General features: G+C 42.8%; 1 protein-coding gene across 3 annotated transcripts in view; it reads right to left on the reverse strand.

Moving 5' to 3' along the window:
• LOC105567785 (protein rhomboid) overlaps positions 1-12,777 on the reverse strand; it is a 420,998-nt gene that overhangs the window by 135,190 nt on the left and 273,031 nt on the right. For all 3 annotated transcript variants that reach the window (XR_001009390.1, XR_001009389.1, XM_012022926.1), the window contains exon 5: positions 1,266-1,383. Coding sequence is in view for 1 of the 3 variants with exons in the window: in XM_012022926.1 (XP_011878316.1) it covers positions 1,266-1,383 (118 nt within the window). In the remaining 2 variants the exon portion in view is untranslated. The remainder of the gene's footprint in view (positions 1-1,265; positions 1,384-12,777) is intronic.

Below are 12,777 nucleotides of genomic sequence, written 5' to 3' on the forward strand. Positions count from 1 at the left end.
CGTGAGTGCGCTTTTATTATAATGGCCCGATATACGTGCGTGCGCGTCCGGCCGGTCCTTTGACGCCGCCGCGTATCTCTATTAAATCAATATTTATAACGGCACCATCGAAGCCGTGACATAATAACCTGACGCAATTTTAATTAGCATTATTGCGCAAGATGTTCGTCCGTATCGGAGCGCGCTTTTAACGAGGGTGGCTTACGAGTATCGAATTACTTTACGGAAGATTAAAATCGCCGCCTAACGAGGTCGGTCGGCAGAGTAAATCTGCCTCGAACATCTTCAGACCGCGCGTGTCACAAGGGGGAAAAAGGAAGAGAGAGAAGGAGGTGAAAGAACGATCACAAGGGAAAAATGGAAGAGAGGAAAGAAGGTGAAAGAACGATCATTAGTACGCGCGGTGACGAAAAAGAAAAAAGGGAACGGATAGGACGGTCTTAAAACGGATATTAGTCCGAGGAAGTGGTAATGTGCGTACGCGTAATACCTGTGGCGCCTTCGGTACAGACGATTGTTTCGCATGTTCATGGCGAAAATGTGGAAAATAATGGAGAACGAGACGACGCGCAGCGAGCGCGCGTGACTCTTTTACAGGCGCGGTTAACTCTTTGACCACAAAGAATATTAGACTGCTCCCTCCGGGCAAACTGTAATCTTTGATCACGTAATACGATATCGCAAACGTACGTACGTAAGAAATGAGAATCTGCATTGGAACGTTGGAGAAATGAAGATGCTCCCTCTTTCTCGCAATTAATGCACACCGAGCAATTAAAAGCGTAGATAACGCGCGCATTATAAGGAAAGAGGATTCGTAAAATTGCAAAAGTAACATAAAGACTCGCGTGAGCATTATAAATCCTCCTCGCCTATTTTTCCAAGTAAAATGCTCGCTATCTGCAGAACAGACGTAAGGGCAACGTACAGAAATTTACAGGCTAAACGGGAGATATCTCCGAGCTCGTTACGTACAGTAAACTTCGACATCCGAAACCTCAGCAACTACAACAGGCGTGGCGGCAACAAATTATTCCTAAAACTAATGAAAGGTCGAGGGTGAAAGCGCCAAGAAAGCGGCACGAATTGATAAGCGCGTCCTAGTCGTCGTTTGTATTTGCGCGCATAAATGGTCTCGTTAAAAATTGTATTAATCACCACTGAAAGCGCGAGGATCAAAGAGCGGAAAGCAGGTAGTGTGCGCGCGTATTATCCGGCGCATGCCGTGCTCGTTACGAGAACGTAGGATAACTCGATCTACTCACCTCCACGAGGGTGATGAGGATGATGAAGAGGGGTGGTGGGCAGCATGTGTAGTGATCGGCGTAGTACTTTCGGTCCCGCTCCTCGGTGAGGAATTCATCGCCGATCATGCGGACCATCCTGAAAGCAGAGAGATATCACGATAGTTTAAACACAACGATATTTGCACGTATTAAGTAAATTGCGTAACGTAAACGCAAAAGAAGGTGCATATTCTAGTATACCGCGTGCCCCACTCCTTCTCTCTCCCTCCGTGTGCAACGACATCTTTTTCGTACAACGAACGAGCCGTTCTCTAATTCCAATTATTCAAACGGTATCCCGATAAATTTTGTATTTATTATAATAAAGATGTAATAATATAACGCGCGTATCAAAGAATGGTAGTTACTCGTGCGTAAATGTGTGCCAAATTTATTCGCATTACCGCGAGGAGCATCCGCCAAATGTAATTTCCCATTAATCGACTCAGTATACGGTATAAGAACATTATGCGTACTATTAACTGTAATTATATGTTGTCAAAATAGTAATGTTTATTAGAATCGAAGGAGCTGAATGTGTTTTTCAAGACAAAACACATAATAACATTTTCCGTATGCTGTTCCCGTGGCGGTGCACTAATACACAAGCGTGATCGAATATTTCCAATTAAACTTCATAGTATTTCATTTCGGGAGAGCTCAATACGGAAAAAAACAGCCCGCAACGCATGCAATTGAATCTTTTGAGCCAAACTTCGCAAAACGACTTCGTTCGCGTGCGTTGGGCATAAAAAAATAAAATAAAAACAACAAATCCATGAATTGAATGTAAACGCGATCATTCCCGCAAAGTGATCTCTATATTTACCTAAAACGCTCGACCGCCATTTACCTAAATAATTTTTCTCTTCCGAAAAGTTTTTTAATTGAACGAGCGCAGTAGTCGTCGCGTATTTGATTACACTGCACGAAATACAAGTAATCCGGAAAAAGCCGGCTCTATTGCCTATCATTAAAAACCAGACGATCCACTCGAGAATACTCGGCAAATAAATTTAAGATTACGATCAAAAAATAATTGTCCACGTCCAGATGTGATTTCTATCTCGATTTCTATATTGTTCCATCGATTGGTAATAATCCGATACAATAGCGCAGAACGAACAAAGTTGCATTGTTGTTCGAAAAGTATCTTTTCATTGATAACAACGCCGGTTGGCTTGTAGCACTATTGTTGCTACAATTTCACGTTGCATCTACCAACGGGCGAATACTCGGAGTTAGACGCGCACATAATCGGTAAACGCTCCGCTACAGTAACGAGCTAAAAATTGTTTAACACGTGGATGCCGCATTCGCAGTCAACTAAAATTGGTAACGTAATCGAGTTTAATTAATGAGAACATAATTGGATGGAGGTATGAATTTACGAGGCTATTTCTACAACGGGCAGGTGAAAAGTATAAACGCGGGAAACTAAATTGCGCGTACAAACAGACAAACATTACGAAGAAAAAGCGTGTAATTGTGTTTAAAAGTAATGTAGATAAAACAAATGTTAAAGAGAAAATCTACGTAATTTACAATTTACTTGTAAAATTAACGTTTGTGAGAATTTTACTGTTTATATATATCCTGTCTTAAAGTCTATTTTAAAAAATCACTAATTCCCCCAATAAAAAATTTTGATAATAAAATTCGACCGTCAGATTCGTACGATTCCAAAGCCGAGATTCGAGATGGAATTTCATCTAGACGATCGCGCAGAAAATACAGCATCGCTTTTGCGCAACAACTTAGTAACTTAGAAAAATAATCCGTAGATCTACTAGAGAGTATTTTGAAACTAATCGTCGACCTTCTGTAGCAATTTTAGTCCTACGGGGCGTCTCGTTAATCGTCGCCAGGGGTAGCGAAATAATGAGGAATTAACTTCGGCGAACCTCCTTCGCCGGTCGATCCCCGAAGAAAAGAAAAACACTTTTGCGAACAATTACGCGCAAACTCTCTGCTATCTATAGCCTTCATTATCCTGGAGTATTCTTTTCCCCTCATTTACGACTTTCGTTACGAATAAACGCCGGGCGGAAACATCCCCGGGAAATTCTTTCTAAGGAACGACGATAAGTAACGATGAAAGATTCTTTGCATACAAATGTCACTTATTCCCCGACGGTTGCTCCAATTTTCAATATTTTTTTCATAGAGCCGTCAAATCACTTTGAATTAGATTTTTCCGCAGAATAAGCCTCTTATAAAATGTAAAAATCATTATGGAAAAGTATCGCGCAATTATAATGAATTGATTAAGTCATAAAAACAAGATTTTCACATTGCCGTAACTGTGATAAGTACAAATTGTGAGTGTCGCGCAATATTCGAGAATCGAAATAAACGGACTTGTTTAAAAGAGATTTACGCGTTACTCATTTTTTCCGCATTTTCCCTGACCCCGACGACGACAACGACGGGACGGATAAAACAATGCACGAGACGAGGCCGTCGGTTAAGCATACAAACGACATCGATAAATCGACTGCGCTGATCGCGGGTCGTGGAAAAAAATCCGATATCACGTACGAGGATGGTAATAAAAAACAGGATCTAAATTCGGACGTGGCGCGAAGGGAGGAAGGCGGCGTAAGCCCTTATACCTGGCTCCTCTCCACGATGCTATCTCTCCCGTTACGTAGGAGCGTAGAATAATTACGAAGAAATATTGGCCCGTAACTCAGTCCACTATCCATAATATCTGCAACGTTTATGGCGCCGGGGAGATAAACCATCCCTCGTCTCCCGCTATCTGGTGGCGCGTGCGCCACCGCCGTGACCGCACCACCACCGTTTCGGTTCGCTTCCCGGTTGGCTTCGAGATGCACGTGCGGATGGTGAATACTTGTGCAGACTGAGTACTTACGGCACATGCACTTACGTGACGACCGGGCGCGCACGAGTACCGCGACCGGATTGATCAGCGATTAGTCCGAGGCACGAGCGCTCCTGACGTTTTGCACGAGGACGCGTTAGGAAAAAAGCATTCAACGCAAATTTGAATTTGTTAATGCAAAAATATTACTACAAATCAAAGCGTTACTTCAATTGGTCTCTATTAGCAATAAAATTACCGTCAATTTCCAGTGAATTAAACTGTATGAACAATGTAATTAAATTTATCTATAAATACAAAAAGCATATTGCAAATATGTCTGCGCTTCAGTGTGTCTACTGTATAAAGTGAAATTAATGGACATTTCTACATTTTACATGTAATATTTTCATACAAATGTTATAACAATGAGCGCTACAATATACCGTTTTTCTGCTGATCATAACGTGTAAAAATTAAAATCCTTTTTGTTATCATACCGCAGTGACGTTATTAATTCAACAAGATATATTTGTTAAATTCGCAATTTGAGCAAAGGAAAACCCCGCCTTGTTTATATCGGTTTTTGCAAATTTCCACTTATTGATTTTACTGCGACATTGATTAAATGTTAATATATCCTACGGCAGTTGTGAAATATCATGGATATAAATTATCGGCGCCGCGAAAAAGTAAGCATAAAATACATAAAACATCGGAAACACATGTTTACAGCATCATATTATTCAAGCTCTAGTAAACATTTATCACAAACAGATCCAGCTAATGGAAATCTGTGCTTGTAATGAGCATTTTATTTTCATATAATCGCGACGACATCCGCGCCAATTAAAAGGCATCAGCGCGGAAACCTATTCTGCGTGACACGCGTATCACGAGGTGTGCATCGCATCCTGCCTCTTGTGAAGGAAAATATACACATATGATTATATATATATACATATACATATGTATATATAAATGTGAGGTAGCTTTATACCTCGGTGACACATATTAGTCTCTTTAATTACTCTATCCCATGGAAATCTGTTATCGCACCATCGATATATAACTTACTATTGAAAATTACGTTTAAGGAGAAGCGCGTTCGGACAAATCTCTTTTTCTAATAATTCCATGCAAATCCAATGACAGCGACATTCGTGATGATAAAGCGTTAAACTTGCGCCAACTTCTTTTACTCTTCACGCAAATTAAATCTTTTTAAACTGAAAGTTAACTTTAAAGTACGACAAAAGAAGATGTGAAAAGAAGAGATTTTCTTATTGCGGCTAAATAAAAACTAAGTAATAGATCATGAAAAATATTGCGGCGATACTATATTTAATCATATTACCGGAAATATTCATTTTATTGTGATATTCGAAAGAAACTATCATCGGAATTAAACTCGCAAATTTCGGGACGTATTATATATGCGTTAACCATACATGAGGGTTAAAGCGGAAAGATGCCCGCTATGCTGCAATCAAGCCACGAGTGGCATCTTCCGTCAATACAAAAAGGAAAAAGAGAGAGAGAAAGACCGGAAACTTTCCTTCTAATGTAAAAGTCTGGCATGGCTGGCGGTTGGCGGTAAACGCACATTTAATTGCCGGTATGCGCGCGCGAGACATTGTAGATCGCACGAGCGATTTCCAATTAGCGATATGACTGATATACCAGGGTTCAAGGAAACGGGTCGAGAAAGGGGTCGTCTGCGTATGAAACATCGACTCGAAGTACAGGTGGTTAAGCGCACGCTCGACGCCTGCTGCTTGTAGATTGAAAGAGAAAAAAGAGAAAGAAGCGTAGAGGTGGAAGAAGAGAGAGAGAGAGAGGAGGGGAAGAGGAGGGGAAGGGAGGGGGGAGAGAGAGAGAGAGAGAGAGAGACCAAAATACATTCGAGAAGAAGAGAGGAAGCCGTTTCAAGGATGCTGATTAATTGCACAAGCGGGGTGTATCGAGGCTCGTCTGTTGGCCTACAGAATTGCAAACGAGCTGCGCCGAATTGATTGAATCTACCAGAGGGTGTAGAGGCAAGCCGAGCATTTTGAGAAAAAAACTGGGCGATCGCGTGTAACGAGGGCCTATTACGTGTTTATGCCGGCAGGTCAGTATTCATTTTCGGCGTCTTAATTACGGACGATCGCGACAAAAAAACAACGGAGAAACGATCCGAGGTCCACCATTAAGTGAGTAATTTACTCGTACTCGGAGAAAGAGACCCATCTATTTTATCCGTAGTAATTAGTGCGCGCGGTTAAGAATAAGTCGGCGCGTTCGAGCCCGCTAAAAATTGCCAGTTATGGAAATTGCAGCGAGGAAGCGGCGCTATCTTTATCAAGAAGTTCCGCCGAGTTGTTCCCGCCCAAGTTCCAGTATGAATTTTATACGCTCCTTGAATTTTCAGGGTCTAATAAATGTGATTAAGGCATCCTAAAGATCTCGACGAGCTACTACCCGCCCGATCCAATAATTACTGTGTAAGAACAAGTAGAAACAAAATTAATTATGAAATTATTATGGAGTTATAAAGCAAAGAGGAGACATGGTGTACTTTAATTTTCCAAACTCGAAATTACACAACCTGCAAACGCTTCATAAGCTTCGTAACCTGCATCTTTACAATTAAAAGAGAAACCTTCCCCTCCCTTTTGTTCCCTCTTGTTTATAGCACGAAGAACCATTTCTGGTTTCATTAAGATAGCGAATATTACAGAGCAGAAATTATATCATTCAATACATTTAAATCTACAGTAAAATTTTAAATTTTTCGCAAAATGCGTCTAATATATTTTAGATAATATTAGAGGTAAATTTTTTATTAAATTTATATCTCATTATCGTTTTATGTGTCCATAACAATCCATAATCTAAAACTGTATCTTATTCGGTTGCCTTCAACGAACGCAACAGATAAGCGATTTGCGGCTTCGCTGGCACACAAGTTTCGCGAATCGAAACCAACAAAATATCTCTAACGTAGTGTTCCACATCTCATCGTTGACGCGATGTACTTTTGAAGAATGAAACATTGTTCCGCTATTCGCGTTATCCGCGCACTGACATGATGAATATTCATAGATCGCAATGCATACCATTTGTCACTTCTTTTAAAGAGTTTCCCCGGCGTACCACTTTCGTAATGTAATGTTTCTCGAATGCGTTTATTCCGTAATAGTTGTGAGGGGACGTCGCTGCCAGAAAATTCAATTGCATCTCTTTCGAGACTATCGAGATATTTATAAAATACTTCCGCAAATACCAAGCGATCCTAAAGTTGGTTTTGAACGTGTTATATTCCTACTTATTCTTCTTAAAAAAAAAATCATTTCGTTGCTCAACTATGTTTACTTGAGCGCTTATTTGTATCGTATGTTATTGCACGTGTACCTTTTTATTTATAGCCGTAACTAGATGGGTTTATGTTAAAAATTACAGATTTATCTCGAAAACAATATCTCTATTCGGGTCGCACGTGTCGTGGCGGTGGAGCGGCCCTGGAGGAACGTAGAAAAGTGACTTTTCCCATTTCTCAGCGTCAGCGCGGCATCTCTTGTCCAGCGCCTCGAAGACGGAAGGCGGAAAACGGTTACGACGACGGCGTCGGCGGCGGCGAGGCTGTCCCAGGAGCTTCGCGGGCGCAGCTCGCTCACATCCGCAACACGCATGTGTGACGTGTACGTGTGTGCATGTATATGTGTAATTTTATTGTTTCAGCAGCCATGGCCATGGGGAAGCGCAGCGGCGCGCGAGCAACGATATTATCAAATTGGTTCCGCGAGTTTTCCGTGAGGCGCCTCCGCAAAGTCGCCACGGCGGAGAAGTAAGAAATTGACCCACATCGGAACGGCTGAAGTAAGAGGTAACGACCTTAACTATCCCGCCCGAACTATCGACTCTAATTACTAAACGGACAAGGAGCAACGCGTCCCGCTGCTCTTTTGAGTAATCGCGAAACTTCAGCTTTCTTCGCGCCATGCGAGTGCCATGAACTTTCGCCGTCGGATAATTTTAATATAGCCTCGAGAAAACGTCAATTACGTTGCGATTAACACTAATTACCGATCGTTTACAAAGTTACGATCAGAAAGAATAATTCGCCTTTGCACGCGTTACGCAAACTTTTCAAATCGCAGATGCGTTTTGCGCGTAAGCCAAGGAACGTCCCACGAGATACGCGTGCGCCACTTTAAGAAACGTCAATTTGAAGTTTATACTGTACGCGGCTGTGTGGGTTCCGCGAGAATGGCTCTTGTCAAAATAAGTACAAAGCTCGGAAGTCGGAGGCGCAGCCTGGCAAAAGGGCGATCTATCGCCACTACTGGACATCGCGTGCTCCTCGCTGCGTTGCTGCCGTGTTAATATCGCTTTAATCTTACTGCGGGGGTAATATCACGCCAAGTCACGAAGTCGAATCAAATGAATTCTTTAGAAGTTCATTTCATAAGTCATTACAACTCGGGGGGGGGGGGGGGAGTTAAGAGCGCGCGATGAGTCGACGTGAACTTCTGAAAACTTCGCGTGCGCCCGCCGAATTTTTTTCCGGGTTCCTTTGTGCGATAACACAATCGCAGCGCCGATATATTGTACCGCGCACAAAGAGTGTATGTTTCTGAAATATCAGCATCGTTTAAAAAAGCAGCCGGAATTACGCAAAACCGTGCCGAGTTTTCTTGTCAAAATTGATCACTTGAAAACGATCGCAACGATATGTAAATCGCGACAAAAGCTATTGAACAATAATTCTCGTGCTAGTGTAAAAAATAACAAGTGTACTCTCGCACAAGATATTGGAGTATTTTTGTCTCTGTTGGGGCTAAAGGGATTATTAGGAGATTAATAAAATCGTACGTGCTGCGTATAAAAGTATCCATGTGTTGCGAAAACAAATAAACTCCGGGGCGCGCGTGAAACGCGCGAGTAAATAATTCCGGCGTGATATCAAGCTGCTATGTCGCGCATATTGCTGCGGCAAGATTAAAATGCTATTTATCGCACGCGCGCAGCAATACAAACAAAATTACGAATGCGAGTAAAGCGCGAATAAATAATTTCCTATGTGACTTCCTCTTTTTCGCGGATATACCGTGCTTTTCCGGCGCGGCGCAGCATCGCGCAATATATCGCGCGGATGTATTCCACGTTATTATCCGATGTAAAACGAGCAAGTATTTCTTGGAACAACTTGATATCAGGAAAGATTGGATCAAGTGGCTTCGGTTAAGCTCGTTCCTTTGTAAAAATCGCTCAAGCGTATCCTTTCGGGACGCGCATGCGAGCCTCATTCGCCGTTTATTCTACGCTGTCCTAGCGCGGGAGGAAGATTCTCAGAGATAAGAATCGAGGGGTAAGCCGCTGACCAAAATCACGTACACCAATGCCTACTAATGCCCAGGGGGCCTTACTTTACCTTATTATCTTATTTTATAGTATTTATTTGGTTTTGTCTCACTCTGAGAAAAATTTCCATCGGATAAACCGATTAAATAGTGTTTCCGATGGTTAATTTTTCCGATTACGTTTTCCGATTAAATTATGGACACATCCGATGAAATTTATCCGATGAAAAATGCAGTTACCGATGCAATCTGATTGAAAAACTGATCATATTTTTCATCGGATATACAATTTAATTGGATATATCCGTTTGTTATTGTGTAATTGGATTGTCCAATTATATTTAATCGGGCATTTTTCTCAGTGTGTACACCACAATGCCCCCAGCGGTTTACCCCTCGATAAGAAACCACGAAGAGTTGTGGAAAAGCGGAAAATTACACGATTTTTCCAATAACGGTCGTGCGAAAAAAATCTATATCGGTTTACCAATTTAAATTTCATTTAATAGGTAAAATGCAACTTCTCCCGACGCAAACACGTAAAAATTAAATTTATAACACATTTGTTGTAAAACTAAGGAACATTGTTACAATATGAAGAATTATCGATTAATTGTTATCTTGAAATCAGCAAAAATCCTGACGACAATCACACGTTCCTCTCGAGAGAAATCCTGTTGACGCTGATGTAAACGATCAACGATCAAAAGCGAGAAACGGAATCGAGTTCTCGGTCGATCGTGCACGCTCGCGTGCAGCTGCAGATTGGGTATCTCGTACTGACAGAATAGAATAGAATATGGAAGGCGTCTAACGCGCGGCGGGCCGTGCACGCGGATATCCATCGCGGCGTGCATGTAAAGCGCATAAAAGCCGATCAGAGTGAAGCGGTACGAGGTTCGTATCCGCCGCGTTATACATGTTCGTTTAATGCTTCGCGACGCGCGTCGAATCCGAAAAGAGTCCGCGTGATTGCGAGCGAAAATGTGGCTCGGCAGACCTCGTTCTTGACTCACTTACCCAATTGATGGACCCGAAACGAGAACTGGATATCTTTATTTCGGACGCACTTGTCATTATTAATTTACTTATGTAAACGGTCACATTGCTGATACAATCCGTACGTGTCCAATCTTCCATTTTATTCGTAAAGACACACACGGTGAATTCGAAGAAATTAGCGAAACAATTTTGCCAGGTGGTGAAGCAAGATGTTATATGATACGATATTATCGTCAAGTAAGGATTTGTTCGCCGAATTACGATTGAGTTTATAATAAATTGTAAAGGTGCGTTTTCCGTGCAAACAGATAACGCGAGCCACGTCACCGCCGGGAGAATTTAATCCGTTATCGGATGTCCAGGTCTCCAGCCATCAGCGGTCACTATGATCATCTAGGTAACCGGCCCCGTGGCAAGCGAGGAAGACGATGCCGGAAGGAGACGGAGCGGAGGAGGAGCGGAGGGCGAATACGACACTCTCTGATCACACACGGACAGAGAGGGAGCGCCACGCCACACGTGACCGAGGAGGCATGAAATTGCGCTCAGGTCGCGGCATATTAGATTATTAGGAATCCACGCGCGCGCGCGCAAGAGCATCCACCGACGTCGTCCCGAGCCGGTATCTCCCGTGGGAGTGCGGGGCAAATTTCGCGATAAATCAAACGGCGGCGACGGTGAAGCCACGACGGTTTCATGCCCGCTGGGGCAACGGGGAATTTTCGTCCGCGCAACTGTAAAGTCGCGGAGCGCGATACCGTTCTAATTGGCAGATAAATTGGAGGAAATAAGGTCTAGTTTCCAATATTTGTAATAGAATACTGCGAGGAATTGCATTACTTCTCAAAGAGGAGATGAATGGAGAAGAGAAAGCTTCGAGTCCCGACGCAAAGCCTTTACATTGCAAGAGGAAAAAAAAATAATTGTTTCACAGATCGCTAAGAGATATCGCGTCTTCAAAGATGTTACCCTTTTTTCTTAAATATCCTGCTTTGAACGTAATGTCCGAAACATAATTTATTTAAGTATCTATGTAATACGACATTGTTTTCATCATCAAGCAACAATTTAAAAAAATTACACAATAGATAGCGTAATGGGAAGCTTAATATATCGCGCTTCGAATTGCTTTCACACGTACGCTTCCACGTGTTACTGTACTCGTTCGGAAATCCGCGCCAATTGCTGTCACTGGAAAGCCGCCTAAAGCCCCAATTTTCGCCTAAAAACGAACCACGTCGCCGCTGCCGAATTTATTAAGCCGACAAACGATGGGAGCTCTCGATGAGAAAAAGTTGCGAAGTCACCGGGAAACATTGCGAGAGGGATGGCAGGAGGAGACCAGAGCGGCGGTCCTCGACAAGAGGACAACGAGAACGAAGACAAGCTCCTTCCCCAGGGGACGAGGAATCGGCGGAGAAGGGACCTTCCTCGGAGAAGGAAATTGACTTCTGGCAGGTAAGGACGCGTGCTCGGACTACGGACATTGTCGCCTGTGCCCTCGTCGCCGTCGGCCGCACGATGCTCGGCGCATGTCGAGCCATAAGCTCGTAAACGTACTTCGCTTTCCTGGGGCTGCTGCTCGTAAAAAAGCGCGCTACATACGGCACCGTTCGTCCCTTCCCTCCGTCCTTCTCTCCTCTCGCCGTCACGTTTTCACTCCCCCTCCCCTGCCTCGTGCCTGCGAGCACTCCCGACTAAATCCTCCTGGTATCTGCCTACCTAATCTCGCCGAATCCATTCTAACCCCGTCGCGAACAGAAATCGTTTCCTCGCGCAAGAGCGGGGGTTAAGTAGAGAGAGAACGTGTGTGTGGATGGATAGATAAGTAGAATGATAAGAAGGTGATATGGGTATGGCAATGACTTAAAACAGTGGTGTAGATCGCCGTGTAACAATAAGTGGATGTGTACATGGCTGTCTAGGCAAATAGATCTTCGCGAGGATAATAATCTCGTGCTCGACTGATCAACAGATTTCGGTAGGGTAGTATATATTTCGAAGTGTCATCTATTTTATCGAGATCGAGAGAAAATTAACGGATAAATAAATTGAGACTATCTTTGAAGTTGCGAAATGATAACAGCAATTAGATAAGACACGTGAATAAGTATTTTAATCCTCGATTGAATCCAAACTAGAGAATTGTCGCAATTTTGTCGGCAATCGAAAGGTAATATTTTAAAAATCTGACATGATGTAGCAAGTAAAAAATTGTGCAAAATTGAAAATAAAGATTAAATGCCATGTATTGTCGGGAAATAATTGACGAGCACTTGTGTGGAAATGACAAACGAAGCGAACCGCGGAAAGAGAG

This window comes from Vollenhovia emeryi, unplaced genomic scaffold (genome assembly GCF_000949405.1).
Source record: "Vollenhovia emeryi isolate VEMERY1.0 unplaced genomic scaffold, V.emery_V1.0 DF939134.1, whole genome shotgun sequence".
Classification (NCBI taxonomy): domain Eukaryota; kingdom Metazoa; phylum Arthropoda; class Insecta; order Hymenoptera; family Formicidae; genus Vollenhovia; species Vollenhovia emeryi.